The sequence below is a fragment of the Dromiciops gliroides genome, chromosome 2 (genome assembly GCF_019393635.1).
Source record: "Dromiciops gliroides isolate mDroGli1 chromosome 2, mDroGli1.pri, whole genome shotgun sequence".
Classification (NCBI taxonomy): domain Eukaryota; kingdom Metazoa; phylum Chordata; class Mammalia; order Microbiotheria; family Microbiotheriidae; genus Dromiciops; species Dromiciops gliroides.
Genome location: NC_057862.1, coordinates 368658546 through 368681365, shown reverse-complemented (window position 1 = coordinate 368681365; position 22820 = coordinate 368658546). Strand labels below are relative to the sequence as shown.

At 37.7% G+C, this 22820-nt stretch overlaps 1 protein-coding gene and 1 pseudogene across 1 annotated transcript in view; one reads left to right on the top strand and one right to left on the bottom strand.

Moving 5' to 3' along the window:
- Window positions 1-22820, top strand: part of DHX35 (DEAH-box helicase 35) — a 59332-nt gene that overhangs the window by 18623 nt on the left and 17889 nt on the right. The window contains exons 6-13 of the mRNA XM_043985919.1: window positions 64-125; window positions 970-1039; window positions 3328-3387; window positions 9183-9295; window positions 10970-11066; window positions 12086-12244; window positions 13898-14108; window positions 21466-21590. Of these exons, the coding sequence (XP_043841854.1) occupies window positions 64-125; window positions 970-1039; window positions 3328-3387; window positions 9183-9295; window positions 10970-11066; window positions 12086-12244; window positions 13898-14108; window positions 21466-21590 (897 nt within the window). The remainder of the gene's footprint in view (window positions 1-63; window positions 126-969; window positions 1040-3327; window positions 3388-9182; window positions 9296-10969; window positions 11067-12085; window positions 12245-13897; window positions 14109-21465; window positions 21591-22820) is intronic.
- Window positions 2847-3299, bottom strand: LOC122742168 (annotated as a pseudogene).

The following is a 22820-nucleotide window of genomic DNA, read 5'->3' as shown; positions in this document are numbered from 1 at the left end:
TTTTATTTTGAGTGAGCACATGTAAATAATTCAATTGTATTTCTTTTCTTTTTTTGGATTCAGTTTCTGACTGATGGAATGCTGGTCAGGGAGATGATGGTTGACCCATTATTAACAAAATATAGGTAAATGTCTTTTCTTGACAAGTTTTCTTCAAACTTTGTTAATGCTTCAGTATTTAATTAAAATACATTTTGCTGTGAGAAGTCATTTTGCAGGCTTAGGATGATGAAATAACAGTGTCTTATAGTTTAGGGAGTAGAAACACTTTGCAGACATTTTAAAGTAGTCTAAAAATGTGATTGTTAAAACATCAGTAAATTGTGCTGAGCTCTTCCCACTTACATCCCAATATGGTACCTACATAGTGAAAGTCAAGGGGGAGAAAAAAAAGAAAGCCAAGGGAAGGAATTGTATAATTGATTAATGAACTTAAGTCTACTTTAATAACAACACAAAAAAATCTAGTAGTTACTTCATGAGCACTACTATGTGTCTGTATTTTTATGTCTGGAGATAAAGTTGGGGAAGATATGCTTTCATATTTCAAGATAAAGCCCAAGCTTCACACCTGGATGTGCATTTGACAATGTCTAAGTCAAATATGATTTTGAGTTTACACTTCCCTCTGTCATTAACTGTTTTGTGCGGTTTGGACTTTGCACCTGTTGTCATATGATAGATAGTTTTTCTGCCTATGATACAGTTCAAAATGAAATATTGATGCCTTTTGTAATACTGTATTGATTTAAAATTTTAGAGATGGAAGTAAACACAACATTGTTCTTCAAAGATGTGTTAAATGTTTGGTGGTTCCATTTTCACATAACTAGTCTTTGCTACTACTAAACAGGCAGTGTATAGTTAAATTCCCAGAATACCTTTGGAAAGCTAGATTTGATTATTCATGTACGGAAGGCTTGTTTTTTTCCACTATTACTGAAATTTGTCCTCTTTTTTATTTAATAGTGCTCTTATGCTGGATGAAGCCCATGAAAGAACTTTATATACAGATATTGCTATTGGCTTGTTAAAAAAGGTAAATCTGAGTAGAATATGTACCATTTATGTTTTCCATACTCTCACTGGCTCTATCAACAGAAACTGCATTGTCAGGACACAAAGGGAAGTGTTTGGCTTGCTAATATGCTGCCCTTCCAGTATACCAACATAATATGTCTTTAAATTGATTCACACTTCATGTAACAAAGATTTCTGTTTGGTTTGTAATAAGTATTGATTCCAGAAAAATTTGACCACATCCACATCTATATTACATATTTGGTAAAGAGCACAGACATTTGTCTGTGAAAAAGTACTAATTTATCATCTACCCATTTTTAGTAGCCATTCACCCCAACCTCAATACTGCTCATCCATCTATCTGTCTGTCTTTCAGTCTGTATGTCTGTCACAGTGTTAAAGAATGTTTGCTTATCCATTCACTCATCTTTTCTGACACCCCTCCACATATTCTCCATTCCTCTGATATAAGAACATACTCTTTGGGGGAGGGGGGGGACAGGGCAAGGGTGGGGGTGTTAAGTGACTTGCCCAGGGTCACACAGCTAGTAAGTGTCAAGTGTCTGAGGCCAGATTTGAATTCAGGTCCTCCTGAACCCAGGGCTGGTGCTTTATCCACTGTGCCACCTAGCTGCCCCTAGAACATACTCTTAACTGCACAGTCCTACAGCTGCCCCTCCCCTCCCTTCTCTCCATATACTCTCACTATACTGCATATAGCCCTATCCTAGATGTCAAGATCATGTCATCAGTGATTACGCTTGGATTTGCAGCATAGCTCCATGCATAATATTCAACTAAAAAGTATACCTTTGTACATTATTTTACATTGTTCCCATAAATACTTAGACACATTTAATACATGCTTGTCACCATTCTCCAACCACACGGTCTACTCCAGAGGTGTCAAACATGAAGCCTACAACACTCTCAAGTGTGGCCTGAACCAGATTGAAGTGTAATTAGGTAATATTTAACAAAATAAATAGAAGTACAATAAAACATAGATAATATTACATTTTAAAACTAAGTCAATATGTGGCAAAGAGGGATCCTCATGTATGGATTAGTGTCCTCCATTTTTATTTGAGTTTGACACCACTGGTCTACCCCATAAATTCATATCGAGACATTTCCCTTAGCTTGTACTTCCCTTCCTTATAATCAGGAAAATAACAATTTACATTTATGATATCCATTTTATCAACATAGAATCTGACATTGAGAAAAGTTTGATTTACTTAGAGGCAACATTTAATAAATAATAGAGATTTATTAATTGAGTAAACCTATGGACCTTTTGATCTTAAATCCAGGACTCTTTTTGCTTTACCTCACTGCCTCTTCATAGGCTGATTCTTTTCCCTCATATACGAACATACTTGCATATATGCACACTGATCTCTCCTTGATATACAGGCTGTTTCCTCCTTTTTCTCTTTGGTTCTCCAGCTTTAATCCATCCAAATAGAAAACGTCTGATTATCATTCATCCATGTTACCCTTTGTTCTACCTTACCATACACTCCAGTCATTGTTTCTGTCTCTTATATATGCCCTTAACTTATTCCAAACCCTTCCCCTCCCCTCCTTTGCATAATATAGCCTAGCACTTAGTTCTTTTTTTTTTTTTTTAGTGAGGCAATTGGGGTTAAGTGACTTGCCCAGGGACACACAGCTAGTATGTGTTAAGTGTCTGAGGCCAGATTTGAACTCAGGTACTCCTGACTCCAGGGCCGGTGCTTTATCCACTGCGCCACCTAGTCACCCCCCTTTTTTTCTTTTTAATAACAATTTGTTTTTTTATTTAGCACTTCTACAAATTATGCCTTAACAGCAAATTTCCAAAGAGGGTACAGGCTTTCCTTCCTCTGCTGTTTTTTGGTCTTCAGGCTTTCCTTGTGCTTATTAAGACTGTGGTGCATGGCATGGGTCTTCTTGGGCCGAAGGTCCAGGGGCTTGTATTTCTTGCCCTTATAGAATTTCCTGAGGTTCTCTTTCTGTGTCTGGTTGATGACAGTCAGGACTTGGGCAATAGATTTTCGGACAATTCAGATCTTATATAGCTTGAATGTGGCTCCTCCAGTGACCTTAGCCTCTCTCAATTGGGAAAGTTCCACCCTTAAATCATTTAATTGTTTAAGTAGCTCCTCCTTCGTCTTCCCACGAAGATCCCTGGCCTTGATTTTTGCTATGATAGAAGAGACAACAGCCCACCACCAGATCCGAGGAGGCACTTTGTTCTTTAAAAAAAAAAAAGAGCTACTTATCACCATTATTGTTTCTTGATTCTTTATTTTGTAGATCCAGAAGAAACGAGGGGATCTTCGATTGATTGTAGCTTCAGCCACTCTGGATGCAGAGGTATCACTCATTTCCCCTACCTCTTCTATTTTGTTTCAGCTAAACACATGTATTATTGTACAGAAAGAGATAAATTTTGCCTCTAACAAGATTTCACTTTTAGTGGAATGACCTGCTTTTGCTGTGATTCCACATTGTCCTAGATTTAGTTATGATGAGAGGACACTCCTTTTCAACTTGTGGGTGGAAATTAATTTGTACCTAATTAAGTGAGTCCAAGATAAGTGACTTAAATTGTTCTTCTACACATTTTTTATGTAGATAGAATTTTAATTGGGGTTTTTTGAATATGAAGGTTTTTATCTTTAATTTTTCTTTAAGTGTAAAATAAAAATTGTAAATTCTTTATGCAAATGAGCAAGGTTCCCTCACAGACCAGCTTTTCAGCCTTTTAACTAAAAAGATTATAGTTTGAATAATGCCATGTAAATGTAATTTTCCTGGCTTAGTTTGTTCTGTATTTATATTAGGTAAAAGACTAAAATGAAAATGATATAATTTGGTCAGTTTGGACACAGTATTTTAATCTAAGTCATTGTTGATTGGTATTTAGTGAATTTCAGTGATTCATAATTTTCCTTTTTTCCCCACATGTTAAAAATGTACTTCTTTCATTTTTGTATAGAAGCTCATATAGATGGATTTTCTTAAATCAAGTTTTATTAGCTCCCTTGAGGGAGGAGGAAGAAAATTATTGTATTAATTAGTTCACATGCTTTGTTGTAATTAGTTCAGCACTTTGTTTGTACATGTTCCTTTAAACAAATACTTACAAAGTGACTAAATCATAATTGAGGAGTATTTTTTTGAGCATTGTTCCAGGTGTTCTTTTGTCTTTATTTGTCCTAACATATCAGTATATATTTAATACTTTGTGAATTTGGAAAAAAATGTTTCCTAGACAGATATTTCAAACATTTTGAAGATCACCTATTTTTTTAAAAGCAAAGTTTAAATTGCACTGGCTTGGGGGGTAGGAAAGATAATTTAATTGACATTAGAATGTTTTTTCATAAAAAATACATAAAAAGGTATGTTATGATAAAAGATTTTATGAGGTAAAATTTTGTCGAATATTTTTTGGCCATTTTATGACATACTTGTAGTTGCTATAATCACAGACATCAGAGGTCAAATTCATAATGGAATGAGCATCCCCATTACAGTTTAATGAGCAAGTGGTCACCTGGCCTTTGATTGAAAATCTTCCAGGGAGGAGGCTTTTAGATAACTAAATTTTAGGAAGTTTTTCCTTTGATCAAGTCTATATCTGCCACTTTGCAACTTCCACCTACTGTTCTAATTTGCCCCATGGCAATCCACAAGTGTTTATTAAACATGTAGTATGTACAGGTACTGAGGGTACAAAGATAAAAACTAAACAGTTTCTGCCCTTAGTAGCTTACATTATGTCTGGGGAAATGACATAAATCCAAAGTAATTTGGTGGGGGGTGGAAGTGGGAGAGAAGTATTCAGAGAAGGCTTCATATGGGCCAACTTCTCTTTTGTAAGGGGCTAAAATTCTAGCTAGTCTGTCTAAAATATCTAATGAGTGGTTGCCAATAAATTATAAGCTTTAGGAAGAGTTAGACATTTAAGCATTTATTAAGGAGAATAAGAATTTGGTGAAGAGAGAGGGAAAGGCCTAGATTCATCTATCTATCAAAGGGAGAGCGCATTTTTAGCTCTGCTCTCCACCAGAGTCCTCACGAAAGAGAGCAAGAGTGCCAGCCTCACCGGCTCTTCCTCCCACAAGCAAACGTCACTTCCTAACGCTAAAGAAAAGCCACGTCTTGCCCTCAGAGGCCTTCTCCTCATGGCGGAGCTTTCCTACAGTAAGTCTCCAGCAGGTGGCGTCATTCCAGTCATTACACTTTTCCAGACTTAACACTCCCTGATTCCTTCATCTGACCCTTATATGTCAAGATCTCAAGGCACTCACAATTCTAGTTCCTCTTCTTTGGAGGCTTTCTGGTTCTTTAATGTCCTTCCTAAAATGTGTCCCTTAGAACTGAATGTAGTAGAAACTATCTCAGCAGTACAGTTTATTATACCTGTAATTTGGAAAAGCAAGCAGGCAAGTATTTATTGTGTTCCTACTATGAGCTAGGCACTGTGTTAGGCTGAGGATACAAGGAAAAAGTAAAACAGACCCTGCCTTTAAGGAGTTCCCATGGTAATTGGGGAGGCAACATGTAAATAAATTGGTCTATACTGAGTAGATAGAAGATAAATAACTTTAGCAGCTAGAGAGACTGGGAAAGGCTTCCTGCAGAAGGTGGTAATTGAGCTGAGTCTTGAAGGAATACAGGGATTCTGAGAAGTTGGAAGTGAGGAAGAAGAATATACTTGACATGAGGGACAACCAGTGTAAAGGCAAGGAGATGAGAGATGGAGTGTTGTGTTTGAAGAATGGCAAGTAGATCAATATGGCTGTACCATAGAGGGGAGTATTCTATAAGAAGCCTGGAAAGATAGGGAGGGGCCTGCTTATAAAACGCTTTTGTGTCAGTAGAGGAGTTTATGTTTGATTTTTGAGGTATTCAAGAGCCACTGGAGTTTATTCATTGTGTCAAGAAGGGTGACATGGTCAGAACTGTTCTTTAGGAAAATCAATTTGGCAACCATATGGAAGATAGATTGCACTAGGGAGAGATGTGAGATGGGGAGACCAACTAGGAGGTTATTGTAGTCGTCTAGGAAAACAGGTGGTGAAGGCCTGAACTAGGGTGATGGCAATATGAGTATTGAGAAGGCAATGAATCTGAGAAATGTTGTGGAAGAAGAAATGACAGGTTTTGGCTGTGGATTGGATGGGGATAAATGGGGCAAGAAGAAGTAAGGAGTTGAGGATAATACTGTAAGACTAGTGGTACCTTTGACTTTAATAAGGAAGTTTGGAAAGGGGATGGAGTTTGGGAAGGAAAGGGACAGAAGATAATGAGTTTAGATTTGGGCATTTTAAATTCGAGATGACTGTAGGACATTTAGTTGGAAATGTCCCATAGGCAGAAGATAATGTAGGAGTGGTGCTTAGGAGATACACTGTGGCTACATATATAGATCTGGAAGTCATCAGCAGAGATGATAACTGAATGGTAGAGCTGTTGTCAGAAAGTGTAAAGAGAAGAGATGACTTGAGACAGAACCTTGGGGTATGCCCACAGAAAGTGAGTGGGTTTCAGATAGATGAAGATCCACCAAAAGAGAAGGAGCAGTCATCTAGGTTACACATGAATCAGGAGAGAGCAGTGTCACTGAAACTCAGAGAGGAGGTAGTAATTATGGTCAGCTGTGGAAGATGTTACTGAAAGGTCAAGAAGGATGAGGATTGAGAAAAAGCCATTAAGTTTGTCAGTTAAGACATCTTTTTAACTTTGGAGGGAGCAGTTTCAGCTTGAGAAAATCATAATAGGTTTTCTTATAACACCTAAAATATTGCTTTTCATATAGTGGGTGCTCAGTAAATATTGATAGGCTCATTCTGTGAAATGAATTTGAAAAATAAAATTTTGGGGGGCAGCTAGATGGCGCAGTGGTTAAAGCACCGGCCCTGGATTCAGGAGTACCTGAGTTCAAATCCGGCCTCAGACACTTGACACTTACTAGCTGTGTGACCCTGGGCAAGTCACTTAACCCCCATTGCCTGCCAAAAAAAAAAAAAATTGGAATTTTATTTAGCACATAATTTTTGTAAAGTTTGTACTCCAGAATTTTTGCATTATAAACTTTTTCTTTTCAACCAAGGGTTCAGTAAACCTGAAAGCATACCTTACTTTAAGAAAGAATTCCCTATTTGATAAGAATTATAGGAAAAACGAAAATAATCTGGCAGAAATTAGGTTTGTGTCAACTTCTTACACCATATTCCACAATAAATTCAAAATGGCTATGTGACCTGAATACTAAAGATTATATCATCAATTAGAAGAAGGTCAGGTACCTTTCAGCAGGAAATTTATTCCTGACCAAACAAGGGGTAGAGGCAATTGCAAAGATAAAATAGGTAGTTTTGTTATTGTACATGAAATTGAAAAGCTTTTACACAAACAGTATATATAGGATAAGAAGTGATAGAATAAGAAAAAAAAATCTTTGTATCAGATATCTCAGCTAAGAGTTTGTTATCCTAGACATATTGATGAAGACAGACACACGTATAAATGCATAGATATGATAAAAAAAGTCATTGCCTAATAAATAAATGGTCAAAAGATATGAAGGAGCAGTTCTCAAAAAGGAATTGCACACAATTAACTAGATAAAGGCATGCCCCAAATCACAAGGAATAAGAAAGATACAAATCAAAACAAGTCTGAGGTTTCATTTCACACCCAAGTAAATTGGCAAGATAACAAAAGATGGGAATCATGACTGTTTACTGAAGAAAGAAAGGCACAAGCCCTGAAGCTGGGAATCAGCACAACCATTTTGAAAGGCCATTTAAGCTTGTGCATATAAACTGACTAAAATGTCTGTTACAGAGATTCTACTACTAAGCATGTATCCCAAGGAGGTCACTGATAAAAACAAAGACCCTATAGACACCCAGATATTCATCACAGCACTTTTTGTGCTGTCTAAGAACTGGAAATGAATTAGATGCCCACCAATTTGGGGATTAGCTTAGCAAATTAGGTTACGTGAATATAATGGAGTATTACTGTTCTGTAAGAAACAATGAGAAACACAGAAAAACAGTATGAAAAAATGAAGGATGAAGTAAGCAGAGACAAGAAAATTCTACACAGTGATAACAACGTAAATAGAAAGAACAACCGCCACAAAATAATAAAAAAAATAAATGTTGGAAAATTATAGAAAATGAGCCTGGTCACAAAGTATAGCTATGAGAGAGAGCTATGAGAAGATACCTCCCTCAACTGCTTTGCAGAGGTGGGAGGTCTCCAGGTGTGAAACATTCCATATATTTTCAGATTTTTTTTTCAGGGTAGTGATGAGTTTTCATGATTGTTTATCTCTTTTTCTTTAAAAAATATTCTTTTATCTGGGATGGCTCTCTGGCAGGGGGAGGTTTATGGGAGAAATCTAGATAATTTTAAAACAAAGGATATCAATGAAATTTATTTCTTAAAAAGAAATGTAATTTAGAATTTGGGCCAATATTTAAAAAATACTCCCCAAATCACACTCTTTTTCACAGCACACACTTAGATTTTTATCTGAAATGAGGCATTTTATGAAATCAGATCAAAAGTACTATTTAAGTGCTTCCCACTTTGAACTACTCATTAATTAATTTGGGTATGTCATATTGAATGCAGTTTTGAAGGCTGACTTCTCTTTCTAAATGTTTATGGGAAATTGATTAAAATTTGATTGCCTAAAACTGCATTTATAAACAAACTGGGGAATCTGTTTTTCTTTATTGTTAATACTTGTATAAAGCCATTTGCATAGTAGGTATTTTTGTATGCATATAAAAACTAATAATAATAATAATGATAGTATTCTAAAGTTTTCAGAGTGCTTTACATGTATTATCTCATTTGAGCCTTATAGCAGCCTTGTGAAGTATTATTACAGGTATTATTATTATTATTCCCATATCACAGATGAAGAAACTGAGACTCATAGAAGCTTACCATGGTCTCACTGATAGTAAGTGTGAGATTCTAACCCATTGATTCTAAGCCCATTACTTTGTCCACCGTAACAATTCTATAGTGTTGTTTCCCATTTGCCCCTGGATTTAAATTCTCTTATTGTTTGAAATGTGCTTTTTTGGAGATGCATGGCAAATTGTTAACTCTTTTTTTTTTTAATATTATAGAAATTTCGGAATTTCTTTAATCAAAATGAAACCAGTGACCCTGGTAGGGATACATGTGTAATCATTACGGTGGAAGGGAGGACATTTCCAGTGGATGTCTTTTATTTACAGAGGTTTGTTGTTATTTTAATCCTTAAAAATAGTCTTTTAAAAATTATATCTATGATGTGACGCGATATGATATGATATAGCACATACTGTATTCTATAGAGAACTGTCATTTAGATATAGTCAAATCAAATTGATTTTCAGTTACTCAAAATTTATTAAGATATCTTAGAAAGGTAATAGACTTTCAGATGGAGATGTATTTTCTTCAATTATATTAGTTGAAAGGAAAGCCTTTGATTAAAGTGACATTTCAGGATCTCAGTGTCCTGGCTCCTGTGGCTTCATAGAATCTCTTACGGTGCAAGGTTTGCCCTTCATTCTCTCTCTCTCTTTTTTTTTTCCCCCCTTCAGTGAGGCAATTGGGGTTAAGTGACTTGCCCAGGGTCACACAGCTAGTAAGTGTTAAGTGTCTGAGGCTGGATTTGAACTCAGGTCCTCCTGAATCCAGGGCCGGTGCTCTATCCACTGTGCCACCTATCTGCCCCTACCCTTCATTCTTTAGATGAGGAATAACATGCACCTTTATTATTCTTTCCCTTGGTTTGTTCTGCTATGTGGCATTATATAGTTAGATATATAAACTGTAGTACCCACATCCACAAATGTAGTAACTGGCCTAATTTTTCAAGCAGGTAAATGCAGCTTTTGAGTCTTCCTCAACACTTAATGTTTATTTACATGAGTCTCTGGTTATCTGTGAAAAGAACACTGGCTCTATAATTAGAAGACTTGGGCTTAAATATTGCCTCTGACACTTGCTGTATGACCATGGACAAGTCACTTAACTCCCTGTGTCTTAGTTTATTTGTAAAATGAAAGTCTTGGACTAGGTGGCTCTGAAGTTCCACCTTGGGTCCTAATTTTCAGGCTTGGGGCAAGTAGGGCTTCTGACAGCTAGAAGCGTTATTTAACTGGTCCCCACATTTTCTGCCTCTTTGTCCATGTCCAAGCTCTCAAGAGGTCAATGTAGGTGATAAATAGTGGTTGGTAAGCATCTCTTACCTGGTGAAGAGACAAAGGCAAGGAGCAAGGTTAGGTAGGTAAGTAACTCTGACTATTGTAAATTTGAACTCCAAATGGTGCAGATGGATGTTGAAAATGGCAGAGAGGGGCAACTAGGTGGCGCAGTGGATAGAGCACCAGCCCTGGATTCGGAAGGACCTGAGTTCAAATCTGGCCTCAGACATTTGACACTTACTAGCTGTGTGACCCTGGGCAAGTCACTTAACCCCGATTGCCTCACACAAAAAAAAAAGAAAGAAAGAAAATGACAGGGGACACTGTGTGAGAGGATGTCCATGGATCAACCCTGCTAAGAGGAGAACAACTTGAAATGTATGCCCCACTGATCATGAATGTTGTTTTTACAAAAGAAAGCATATCTGTTTAAGTACTGACTATGTTGATTTCCTCTTTATAAAATAACATTAAAAGAAAACCCATAATATCTATGGAGTCTATTTAGTAGAATAACATTGTGACATATTTCAGAGGGAAATATTTTCTCCTGTATCCTCCTTTATACCAGTTTTCAATTAGTCAGGCCTATACTGATGAGTGACATCTTATTTTGATGAGGTTGTGGTACCAAATTAAGAAGGTAACGATTGATTTCTAATTAACACCGAGGTTACAGTAAGTGAATTTAGTCAGGTTTTTTGTTTTGTTTTTTTCAGTCCTGTTCCAGATTATGTCAAATCAACTGTGGAAACTGTGATGAAAATTCACCAAACGGAGGGGGATGGTGATATATTGGCATTCCTTACTGGCCAGGTAATCTCATTGGATCTTTTTTTCTTTTAAGAACCAATATTTTATTAATTTGCTTTATTTCTTTATACCATAAGTCCTTCCCAGAAATTATTCCTCCTATAGTATCTTCTCTTATTTAATTGTACAGAAGCATAGAATAGATTTGTAGAGTAGATTCATAATGCTTTCTTTAACCATTCATTTGGTGTTGTGTATCATTTGCTTCCTTAATTCTAGAAAACTTACAGACCACTATGGTTTGAACTAATTTACCATACTGCTTACATTGCCAGTGAGTCATTAGCTTGTGAGGGCTCAGTGTGAAGTGGTTGGTCATGTTCAAAGTTGATTAACTTGTAGGAAGTTGAATGGTGCAGCCAATAGACCTTAAATCCATCTGTCCTTTTTGTTTACAGAAGATACATGTTTCTACATCTGATTTTTGTTGTGTAAATCTTGTTGCTGCATCCAGCTTTTCCCAGAAATAGTCTTTTCATCACAGGCCAATGGTGCCAAGCAGCTTGACTGCAACAAAGCCCCAGTGCTGGTGTCTTATCAGAACACTCCTCAACTAACTATTTGAGTTGTAATTCTTTCCACTGCTAAACATTTCCTACAACATAATGATCTTTCTTGGAAAAAGCTTGCTGCTGTCTCTCGCAGGCTACAGCTTGCAATGAATGTATGTATATTGTTTGGCTTTCAATACAGTGCAGGAAAAATGAGTAGCCAAGTTACTGTTTTGATTCCCCAGGACCTTTTTCCTTTTGTTCACAATTCCTGTATTTGAGTTACAAATTTTACACCTGAAATTTGTTTATCAATTGTAGAAATCCTACTTTTACATATCTAATGCTCAACCATTATCATAAAGTGCTGGATCTCTAACCCAGGTTTTCAGATTTGAAATCCAGTGATATTTTTATTACACTATGCTGCTTCTCAAAGATGTTGAGCGTGAATTTCATTTAAAATTTTCCCTAAGTATCAGAAAGTGGTATTTTCCTTCTCATCTTTTCCCATTTTTTATTGCATTTTAGGAGGAAGTAGAAACTGTTGTTTCTTTGCTAATTGAACAAGCACGAGCATTGTCTCGGACTGGTATGAAAAAGCACCTCCGTGTTCTCCCTATGTATGCTGGACTGCCTTCATTTGAACAGATGAAGGTGTTCGAAAGAATGTCACATAATGTCAGAAAGGTAATGCTAATAATAATAGCTCCAATTTATATATTGCTTTAAGGTTTGCCCTGTGCTTTATCAGTATTCTTTTAAAAGTTTTCATGTGACCAAGGATGAGATATTACTTTTTTTTTTTTAACTGAGTGATACATTTTTATAGAACTGCTTTTTTTGGGGGGGGGGCAGGGGAATGAGGATTAAGTGACTTGCCCAGGGGCTTACAGCTAGTAAGTGCCAAGGATCCGAGGCTGGATTTGAACTCAGGTCCTCCTGAATCCAGGGCTAGTGCTTTATCCACTGCTCCACCTTGCTGCCTCAGGAGTATTTTTTTTTTTTAGTGAGGCAATTGGGGTTAAGTGACTTGCCCGGGGTCACACAGCTAGTAAGTGTTAAGTGTCTGAGGCCGGATTTGAACTCAGGTACTCCTGACTCCAGGGCCGGTGCTCTAAGGAGTATTTTTGAAATGAATTTAAGGAGGTATCTTGGTCAATGGCATGCTGATAAATAGTAAATCTAGAAACCTATAATAAATTGTTAGATAGCACTTTGAAAAAGATCTAGGGGTTTTGGCAGAATACTGATTTGAAGATACTGAGGTTTAGAAAGGGTAAGTGACTTGCCTTCAATAAAAGGGCCAGGATCTGAATTCAGGTCTTCTAACTCCATTGCCCTATTTCTATTCTGCCTCTGTATAACAAAGTAAAACAGTATTAGGTTAGGTTCCTGAAATTGACAAACATACTCTCTTATTGACATTGAACTAGAGAACATAATCTCAGAGTATGGGATTATTTATTTTTCTTCCATATATTTAAATTTACCTCATGGCAAAACTACCTTGGTTTAGTGGGTGACCCAGCACATGCTATATTGATACATATAAGTCAATAGTTGATAAACTATTACAGTCTTGAGGGTGTGGTTTATGGTCCACTTGTTTTGAATCACAGTTTGCCTATAGTACCACCTTTAAATTCAAGTTTGGGTGTGTCTAAAAGCACTTATTTTTGAGCCTGGCAGGGAGTCAGTAGTGAGCATCACCTTGGAAAACTGGAGGATCCAGCAAGTCTTCTATTCACTGTGCTTGGTTTCCCCAAGTGTAGTACGGCGGTGCTTTTCCACTGGGTTGGCAAAGAGTACATAGGCAGGTCAAATGTTGGGTTATGATTGCTACCTTCATCACCTGGTAGGCAGGGATGATAGGGTGAGAGAGAAGTGGGGGGCAATGGAAGTTTGTGGGTTCACCTCAGACTTTGGATACCCTGGCAACAGGTTCTTTTTTACCATCATGGAGCCTTGGGACATGGAATGGTCAGAATGTAGGGAGCAAAAGGAAGAAAAAGATACCTTTTTTTCTATTTTTGTTTTGTTTGCTAATGATCTTGGTCAAATCATTTCATTTCCTGGGCTTTCCAGTTTCAGAAGGTAATTGCCAAGGTAAAAATAAGGACTATAAAGGCACTGTGAAAAAGTTGAACGTGGTCTACAAAGGCCAAGTTTATATCTTAGCTACACCAAGAAAGCCATAGTATCTGAAGATAAAGCCTTAAAATTTGCAGTATATTTGGCTACTTTAAAACATACTTTAAATATTAGATTGTATTTGATATTTATTTAAAATTGGAAAAGATCAGTCTACTTTTTAAAGAAATTATTTTTGGTTACCTTTAGGTGATAGTGGCAACCAACATTGCAGAAACATCTATTACAATTAATGGAATCGTATTTGTGATAGACTGTGGCTTTATGAAACTTCGAGCCTATAATCCCAAAACAGCTATTGAATGTCTTGTGGTAGTTCCAGTGTCACAAGCATCAGCCAATCAACGAGCAGGACGTGCAGGTCGCAACCGCTCGGGGAAATGTTATAGACTCTATACAGGTTAGTATATTTATTTATTTTTTAAAATCTTATTTTTATTGATCTCTTGTTTTGTTGTCACTCTTATTTCTGAATATGTCCTTCTCTTCTACCCTATTCAGTGGCTTACTCCTTATAATAAAGAATAAATAATTAAAAAAAAATTCAGCATAACCAAATAATATATCAGTGTGTCTTTTCTTCTGCAGAGGAAAAAGAAGTGTGATAAACATTTAATGTTAAGGAAAAAATCCATTAGCTATTTAACATTCTTTTCAATAGGTAGAAGTTATATATGACCAATTACTATAAAGTACTAGAGCAATTTTGAGAAGAAATATAACTATAATTTATATATATAAATTATAGTTATTGTGCCCATCAAAACTTGGTAGACAATATGTTTATTTTAGCAGTGCTGCTGCTGTTCAAACCTTTTGGATCTTTTCTTTGGGAATTGCTTTCAGATCTAGTTTACATGCCACACAAGAAAGTCGACCTCATTACTTTATTGTCACACCTTATTTTTGACCCCAAATAATATTAAGGGCAGCTAGATGGCAAAGCAGATATAGCACTGGGTCTGTCGTCAGAACGACATAAGTTCAAATTTGGCCTCAGACACTTACTAGCTGTGTGACCCAAGACAAATCACTTAACTTCTGTTTGCCTCATCTGTAAAATGGGGATAAGAATAGCATTGACCTTCCAGGGTTCTTGTGAGCATCAAATGAGATAATATTTGTAAAACACTTAGCACAATGCCTGGTGTATAGTAGGCACTCTATAAATGTTAGCTATTACTATTATCTTACATCATTCAGTCACGGGGCAGCTAGGTGGCCCAGTGGATAGAGCACCGGCCCTGGATTCAGGAAGACCTGAGTTCAAATCCGGCCTCAGACACTTTACACACTTATTAGCTGTGTGACCCTGGGCAAGTCACTTGGCCCCAATTGCCTCACCCCAAAAAAACCAAACAAAAACCAAAAAAACCCCATCATTCAGTCACCCACCTTATTAATCACAGTTGGTTCTGCATGACTTCTGACAATATCCAGTACTGAGCCCTCAAAGAATAAGGCCATTTTGTTGCCCTTTACAAAATTCTGGCCACCACAGTTTTTTTTACTGAACTTATATAGTCACTACATCTTAGCCCTCATCATCATTTTTAACTATTTCAAATTGTAAGACCTGGATCTTTGAAATTTCCTCTACCTGCCCTAAATCTCACACCAGTCCCCTCAGTATTTGTTGAGAAAAGTGAGCACACACTTAGAGGAACCTGGCAGGAAGCACATATGAAGGGAAAACCCATCTGCTAAGGGTAACTCACACTCCTGGCTTTGATGCCATTGGTCTGTATAGGATCATCTGCCCCAGACAAAACTGCTTCTGTGCTTACTGCTTGTGATTTGGGCTTCACAGCTCTTCAGTTGGGCAGATCTTCTTTTCTGTACTCAAAACAGCATTACAAGCTCTTCCAGCTTACTGTCAGTCACCCTTTAAAGAGTGCTTAGGAATGTGAATAACAGTTCCCTTTAAGCCAGAGAACTATAAAACTCTTCAGGCTGGCTGTACACCTAGGGCTATGACAGACCCATTCGCCAATTATTCACTCACCCAAATCCTTTATTAACCATTCAGTAAGTATGGATTACACAGCAACACAGTTTAGGTTGACTTTTTTTTTTTAATTTTTGTGGGGCAATGAGGGTTAAGTGACTTGCTCAGGGTTACACAGCTAGTGTCAAGTTTCTGAGGCCGGATTTGAACTCAGGTCCTCCTGAATCCAGGGCTGGTGCTCTATCCACTGCACCACCTACCTGCCCTTAGGTTGACTCTTTTTTTTTTTTAATTTAAATCTATTTACTTATTTAGAATTTTCCCCAAGTTACATGTAAAAAGCAAAACAAAACAAATTTTTTCACATTGATTTTTTTAAAACTTTGTGTTCCAAATTTTCTTCCTCCCTCCCTCTTCACCTCTCCCTAAGAAATCAAGCAATTTAATATAAGTCATACATGTGCAGCCAAGCAAAACATCTTCACATCAGTCAGGTTGTGAAAGAAAACAGACAAAATGACTTTAGAAAGAGGAACTAACAGATAAAATTATACTTCAAGCTGTATTCAGATACCATCACTTCTTTCTCTGTTGATGGTTTTCATTTTTCATACTTCTTCTAATAGCATCCTGCTCATCATTTCTTTTACAATTTCTATTGCTAACTGTATTACCCTCTATCCTATTGCTTCCCCATGATATTTACTCTATTTTCTATCTTCTTTCATCCTATCCCTCCTCAAAAGTGTTTTGCATTTTACTGCCCCCTCCCCCAATCTGCCCTCCCTTCCTTTGCCTCTCCCCCCTTATTCCCTTCCCCTCTCACTTTCCCTCGGCACAATATATTACTATACCCACTTGAGTGTGTATGTTATTCTCTCTTTGAGCCAATTTTGATGAAAGTAATATTCACTCACTCCCCCACTACTTCCCCATTTTCCCCTCTACTCCATAAACTTTTTCTTGTTTCTTTTATGTGAGCTACTTTACCACATTCCACCTCTCTTTTCCCTTTCTTCCAGTGCATTCCTCTTACCCCTTAACTTTATTTTAAAGATGTCATCATGGGTGAGCTAGGTGACATAGTAGACAAAGCACCAGCCCTGGACCCAGAGGCCCCAAGCCCAAATTCAGTCCCAGACATAAGTCACCTCACCCTGTCTGCCCCACAAAAAACAAGGATAAACAATAAATGCTTTACAGATATCATCTCTTCATATTCAATTCACACCTGTGCCCTCTGTCTAAGTATATTCCTTTCAGCTACCCTAATACTGAGAAAGTTCTTATGAGTTAGAAGTATTATCTTCCCATGTAGGAATGCAAACAGTTTAACCTTTTAATGTCCCTCATGATTTCTTTTTCCTGTTTACCTTTTTATGCTTCTCTAGGGTCTTCTATTTGAAAATCAAATTTTCTATTCAGTTCAGGTCTTTTTATCACAAATTCCTGAAAGTCCTTTTTATCATTGAAGTCCCATTTTTTTCCCTGAAAGATTATGATCAGTTTTGCTGGGTAGGTGATTTTTGGTTGTAATCTCAGTTCCTTTGCCCTCTGGAATATCATATTCCATGCCCTCTGGCCCTTTAATGTAGAAGCTGCTAGATCTTGTGTTATCCTGACTGTAGCTCCATTTTTTCTAGCTGCTTGCAATATTTTCTCCATGACCAGGGATCTCTGGAATTTGGCTATAATATTCCCAGAAGTTTTCCTTTTGAGATCTGTTTCTGGAGGTGATTGGTGGATTCTTTCAATTTCTATTTTACCTCCTGCTTCTAGAATATCAGGGCAATTTTCCCTTACAGTTTCCTGTAAGATGATATCTGTGCTCTTTCCTTGATCATGGTTTTCAGGTAGTTCAATGATTTTCATATTATCTCTCCTGGATCTATTTTCCAAGTCAGCTGTTTTTCCAAAGAGGTATTTTGTATTGCCCTCTATTTTTTTTTTTTTTAGTGAGGCAATTGGGATTAAGTGACTTGCCCAGGGTCACACAGCTAGTAAGTGTTAAGTGTCTGAGGCCGGATTTGAACTCAGGTCCTCCTGACTCCAGGGCCAGTGCTCTATCCACTGCGCCACCTAGCCGCCCCTGCCCTCTATTTTTAAATTTATTTGGATTTGCTTTATTATGTCTTGATTTCTCATGAAGTCATTAGCTTCTGTTTGCTCTATCCCAATTCTTTTTTTTTGTTTTTTGTTTTCAGGGCAATGGGGGTTAAGTGACTTGCCCATGGTCACACAGCTAGTAAGTGTCAAGTGTTTGAGGCCAGATTTGAACTCAGGTCCTCCTGAATCCAGGCCTGGTGCTTTATCCACTGTGCCACCTAGCTGCCCCCCAGCTCTATTGAAATCTTAAGCAATGATTTTCTTCAGAGAGTTTATGTACCTCCTTTTCCATTTGGCCAATTTGACTTTTCTAGCTGTTGACTTTTTTTTCATGACCCTCCTGCATCATTCTCATTTCTCTTTCCATTTTCTCCTCTACCTCTCTTACTTTTCCTTCTACCTCTCTTACTTTTTTTTTTTTTGGTGGAGCAGTGAGGGTTAAGTGACTGACTTGCCCAGGGTCACACAGCTAGTAAGTGTCAAGTGTCTAAGTCTGGATTTGAACTCAGGTCCTCCTGAATCCAGGGCCAGTACTTTATCCACTGTGCCACTTAGCTGCTCCCTACCTCTCTTAATTTATCTTCAAAGTCCTTTTTGAGTGCTTCCATGACCTGAGACCAATTCATATTTTTCTTGGAAGCTTTGGATGTAGAAACTTTGACTTTGTTATCTTCTTCTGAGTGTGTATTTTGATCTACCTTGCCAACAAAGAAGCTTTTGATGGTCTGCTGCTTTCTCTGCCTGCTCATCTTGAATGCCTATTTCTTCGCTTTTAACTCCTTAACATGGAGCCCTGCTCCAGGATGCACTGTCCCAAGCTACAGGGGATCCCAGGTGGTACAATTAGGCTCATTCTCAGCCTGCCTGGCCTGTAAGTAACCACGGGCTTGCTTACTCTTTAACCCAGAAGCAGAAGTCTGATTGAAATCTGATTCTTTATGGTGGGAAGCTTGGTGTGCCTGTACCCTTCCTCCACTGGGCCACTGCCACTCAAGTACGCTTCCTGAGTAACACCTCAGTACTCCTGCCTCTGCTCCAGCAGAGACCCCCTACTATTTCTCCCTGGCCGACTGCTGGACTCCCACTCCATGAACCAAGTTTCAGAAGAAGCTGCTGAAGCTGCAGATTATGAGGCTCTGGAGGCGTGGCCTGCCTGGGGCTAGATCTGTGCAAGTGCTCTGAGCTCTTCTTTTACCCTGTACAGCAGCAGACAATCCCTGCTGCCTATTTAAGCCATCTTTGGCTGGAAAATAGTCTCCCTCTGTTCTTTTGTGGATTTTGCTGCTCCAGGAGTTGTCTTATAGCATTGTTTTTGGAGATATGTGGACAGATTTGTTGGGAACCAGAGAGTCACAGCCTTTCCTCAGCTGTCTTGGCTCCACCCCCTGGCTACTCCCCTAGGTTGACTCTTTTTTTTTTTTTAGTGAGGCAATTGGGGTTAAGTGACTTGCCCAGGGTCACACAGCTAGTAAGTGTTAAGTGTCTGAGGCCGGATTTGAACTCAGGTTCTCCTGAATCCAGGGCTGGTGCTCTATCCACTTCGCCACCTAGCTGCCCCCTTAGTTTGACTCCTTTTTTTTTTTTTTTAATTTTATTAAGACAATGAAGGTTAAGTGATTTGCCCAGGGTCACACAGCTAGTAAGTATCAAGTGTCTGAAGCCAGATTTGAACTCAGATTCTCCTGAATCCGGGTCCAATGCTTTATTCACTGTGCTACCTAGCTGCCCCCTAGGTTGACTCTTAAAGCAAGCCAGACAAAAATGTAGTCAGCTCACCAGTCTACCAGAAGCTGAATGGGCCTTTCTTCCTGTCAGCTGTTCTATCTCAAATCAGAGGTGGCAGCAGAGAGTAGCATGCTCTCATAATATGCTTTCCCTGTCTTCATCTCTAGGTGGCACCTATGGGTAGTAGGTGTGGCTAAAACTCTTAACTAGTGAAATCAATTCTCTTTCTCATCAGTCAAGAATCACTTAGTTGAAGCCTTCTCTCAGTTGATTACTTCTGTTTGTCACCACTCAAATTGCATAGCTTTCCCCCCAATGATGTGTCTTCTGGCCTCACCACAGATTCTTGTTACCACCCTATAAATCAGAGCTGGTTGCTCTATCATGACTGAAATGAGAGCCACTCAGAACTAAGTGATCCACCTTTCCCTTAGAAAGGGACCAATCACCACGTTTTATTCATAAAATCAGCAGTCCTTTTTTAATGATCCCTTAGGCACCAAAGACATACATCATTCCTTTTTTGAATTTTACCCTTTTTAGAAATAAAAGTTATATGCAAATGAGCTAACAGACCATAATGTCTTGCAGCTTCTAAGAGTTCAACACAGTCTTTCCTCCCTCCCCCACCCCTGGTTTTGTATTTTGAACTTCATTTTTACTCATATTTAATAAATAAAAGTTCTTTCTGTCCTTTTAAATCATCAAACTATTTGCATATAAGTGATGTATACATAGTTAACACAGTGATTGAGTCTATATTTATGCTACAGATAATTTTCTGTCTAAATCTGTCTGGAAGCTATTATTATTTTAACAGTTTTTATTAAACAAAAGCTCATTTCCTATTTCTTTTAGGCATCAAAATGTTCATCTCCAACTACAGTATTATTACCTTACATCCTTTAACAGTTAATATAACTATCTTTATGTAAAAAGGCCTTTTCTGTCTCAGCAGTTTTTTTAAAAGAACTGTACAATATATCATCATGATCTGCTGCTGAACCAGTTCTCAACTCTGACCATCTTCCCTTTCTATTCCTACTTTTGCTGGAGAAAGTAATGAAATCATACTGATAAGGTCCATTAAAATTCATCTCTTACTAATTTCAGCTAGGCTTATGTTGTTGCTTGGCAGTCTTTTTATTCATCACTTATTGAATGTGATAGGGAGTCCCACAATGGGTTATTTTTCCTCAAACCCTTTTAGATCTCACTCTTATTCTCTTACATTAAAAATGTCTTGTTTCCTGCTTTACTGAGAAGGTTAGGATGGGAGTTCTCAAATTTTCATAGGAAGGATCAAAGATTTAGTTAGAAGAAATCTCAAAGTCTGTCTAATTCACCTCTCCTGTTTTACAGATGTTAAAACTAGCCTAGAAAGGTTGAGAGACTTTGACAACTTCACACATACAGTGCCAGAGGTGGAATATGAATCTTTGTTTTCTGTCTCCAAATTTAATTAATGCTCTTTCTACTGTATCACATTGTCTCTTACCTATCTGTTCCTCCTTCTCTCCTATCTTGGTGGGGTGGGGGTCATGTTACACTGGGAAGACTTGGATTTGGAGTAAGAAAACCTGGGTTCTAATCCTGGCTCATCTACTGATCCTGTGTGCTTCTGTTAGAAGATGCTTCTCCACACCTAACTGTTATACCTGTGCTCTTGATACTGTCTCTTATTGCTTTATATGCCTCATCAATAGTTTAGGCAGCTGCGGCATGGTAGAAAGAATCCTGAATCTCTAGTTAGGAAACCAGCTCTGACAATTAGTAGCTCTGTGACCCTGACCAAATCACCTAAACAGCCTGACCCTCAGTTTCCTCAGTGTAAGATGAGAATACTACTACTTTAGTACTACCTCTCTCATTAGTTGTGGGAAAGTGGTTTGTTAACATTAAAGTGCTATAGAAAGTGAAGTTGTGAATGTTATGATTGTGAAGCATAATTCCAGAAATTTTTCTTTCCTATCCCCAGAGGAAGACTTTGAAAAGTTGCCTCAATCCACTGTACCTGAGATGCAGCGCAGTAACCTGGCACCTGTCATCTTGCAGCTAAAAGCACTAGGAATTGACAATGTCCTCAGGTTCCACTTCATGTCTGTAAGTCCTGTCTTGTTTTGAGCTCCCTCTACTGGGCAAAAAAGTGGAGTGAATAATTTAGCATCTAGTATTCTAAGATTGATTGCAAAGTACGGCAGTAGCTTTACTGAAAAGCTCATTCTCTATAGTTTCACATTTAGAATGCATGAAAACAATCCTCCTTTCCATTTGCTCTTTCTGACATAGTTTAATATTATAGAGATTCAAAGTACCATAGGTCAAATCATGTTCCCTTAAATGGAATTAAAGTATTTCCTAGTATATTTCCCAGTATGAGCAGTATAAAGGTTCTATAGCAGCTCAGCTCTGTAGTAAGCAGTGTATAAGATCTCATCTAACAAAGGTAATTCAGGCTATTTATAAGCAAGAAAAACCCACTTAGGCCTTAATGTCATGAAGGGGAGTCAGCTTGCTTGAATTAGGAATATTAGAGTAGTTTTGTTTTTTTTTAAAATGCAGCTTTTGTTTTAAGCATTAGTTTCTACAGTTGCATTAGTCATAAATTGTGCATTTTTCAAAATCCTTTTCTGGCAGATTACAAAACCAATATGGTGTGTAGAGTTGAAGCATATTGGAGATCTGTGTTCTATTTCATGTGTCTATTATTACCCAATTAATTAACACTGTGTACTTGGTCAAATCACAGAACTTCTGTCTTCCTCAGTTAACATTTTTGTCAAATGAATATAATAATATTTGTTTTCTCCTAACATTATTAGAAACACATTGAAGCTTATATGAAATAAAGGCATGTAGGAAGTGTTTTGTGAAAGAGCTTGCAAATACAAAATTATGCTGCTGTTTTCATGACTACTTCTGGGGGTGGGGTGGGGCAAGGAGGGTTAAGTGACTTGCCCAGGGTCACACAGCTAGTAAGTGTCAAGTGTTTGAGACTGGATTTGAACTCAGGTCCTCCTGAATCCAGGGCTGGGGCTTTATCCACTGTACCACCTAGCTGCCCCCTCTCATGACTACTTTTATATGAAATTTTAAAAAATCTTTAAAATTGTGAACTTAAGGTCCAACAATAAAAAGAAATAAACGTGAAAAACAGAAGGATAACATCTTACCCCAAAACTCTTGGCATAGAACCAAACAAATGAACAAATAATAGTGAAGCCAAGAAAATGCTTCATTCTAAACTGGCTCAAAGTTTTGCTACTTTTTGGCCTTGTCCTTTTTTTACCTTTGCTCTTTTATTGTGACTATAAACCAAAAATAGAGAAATTT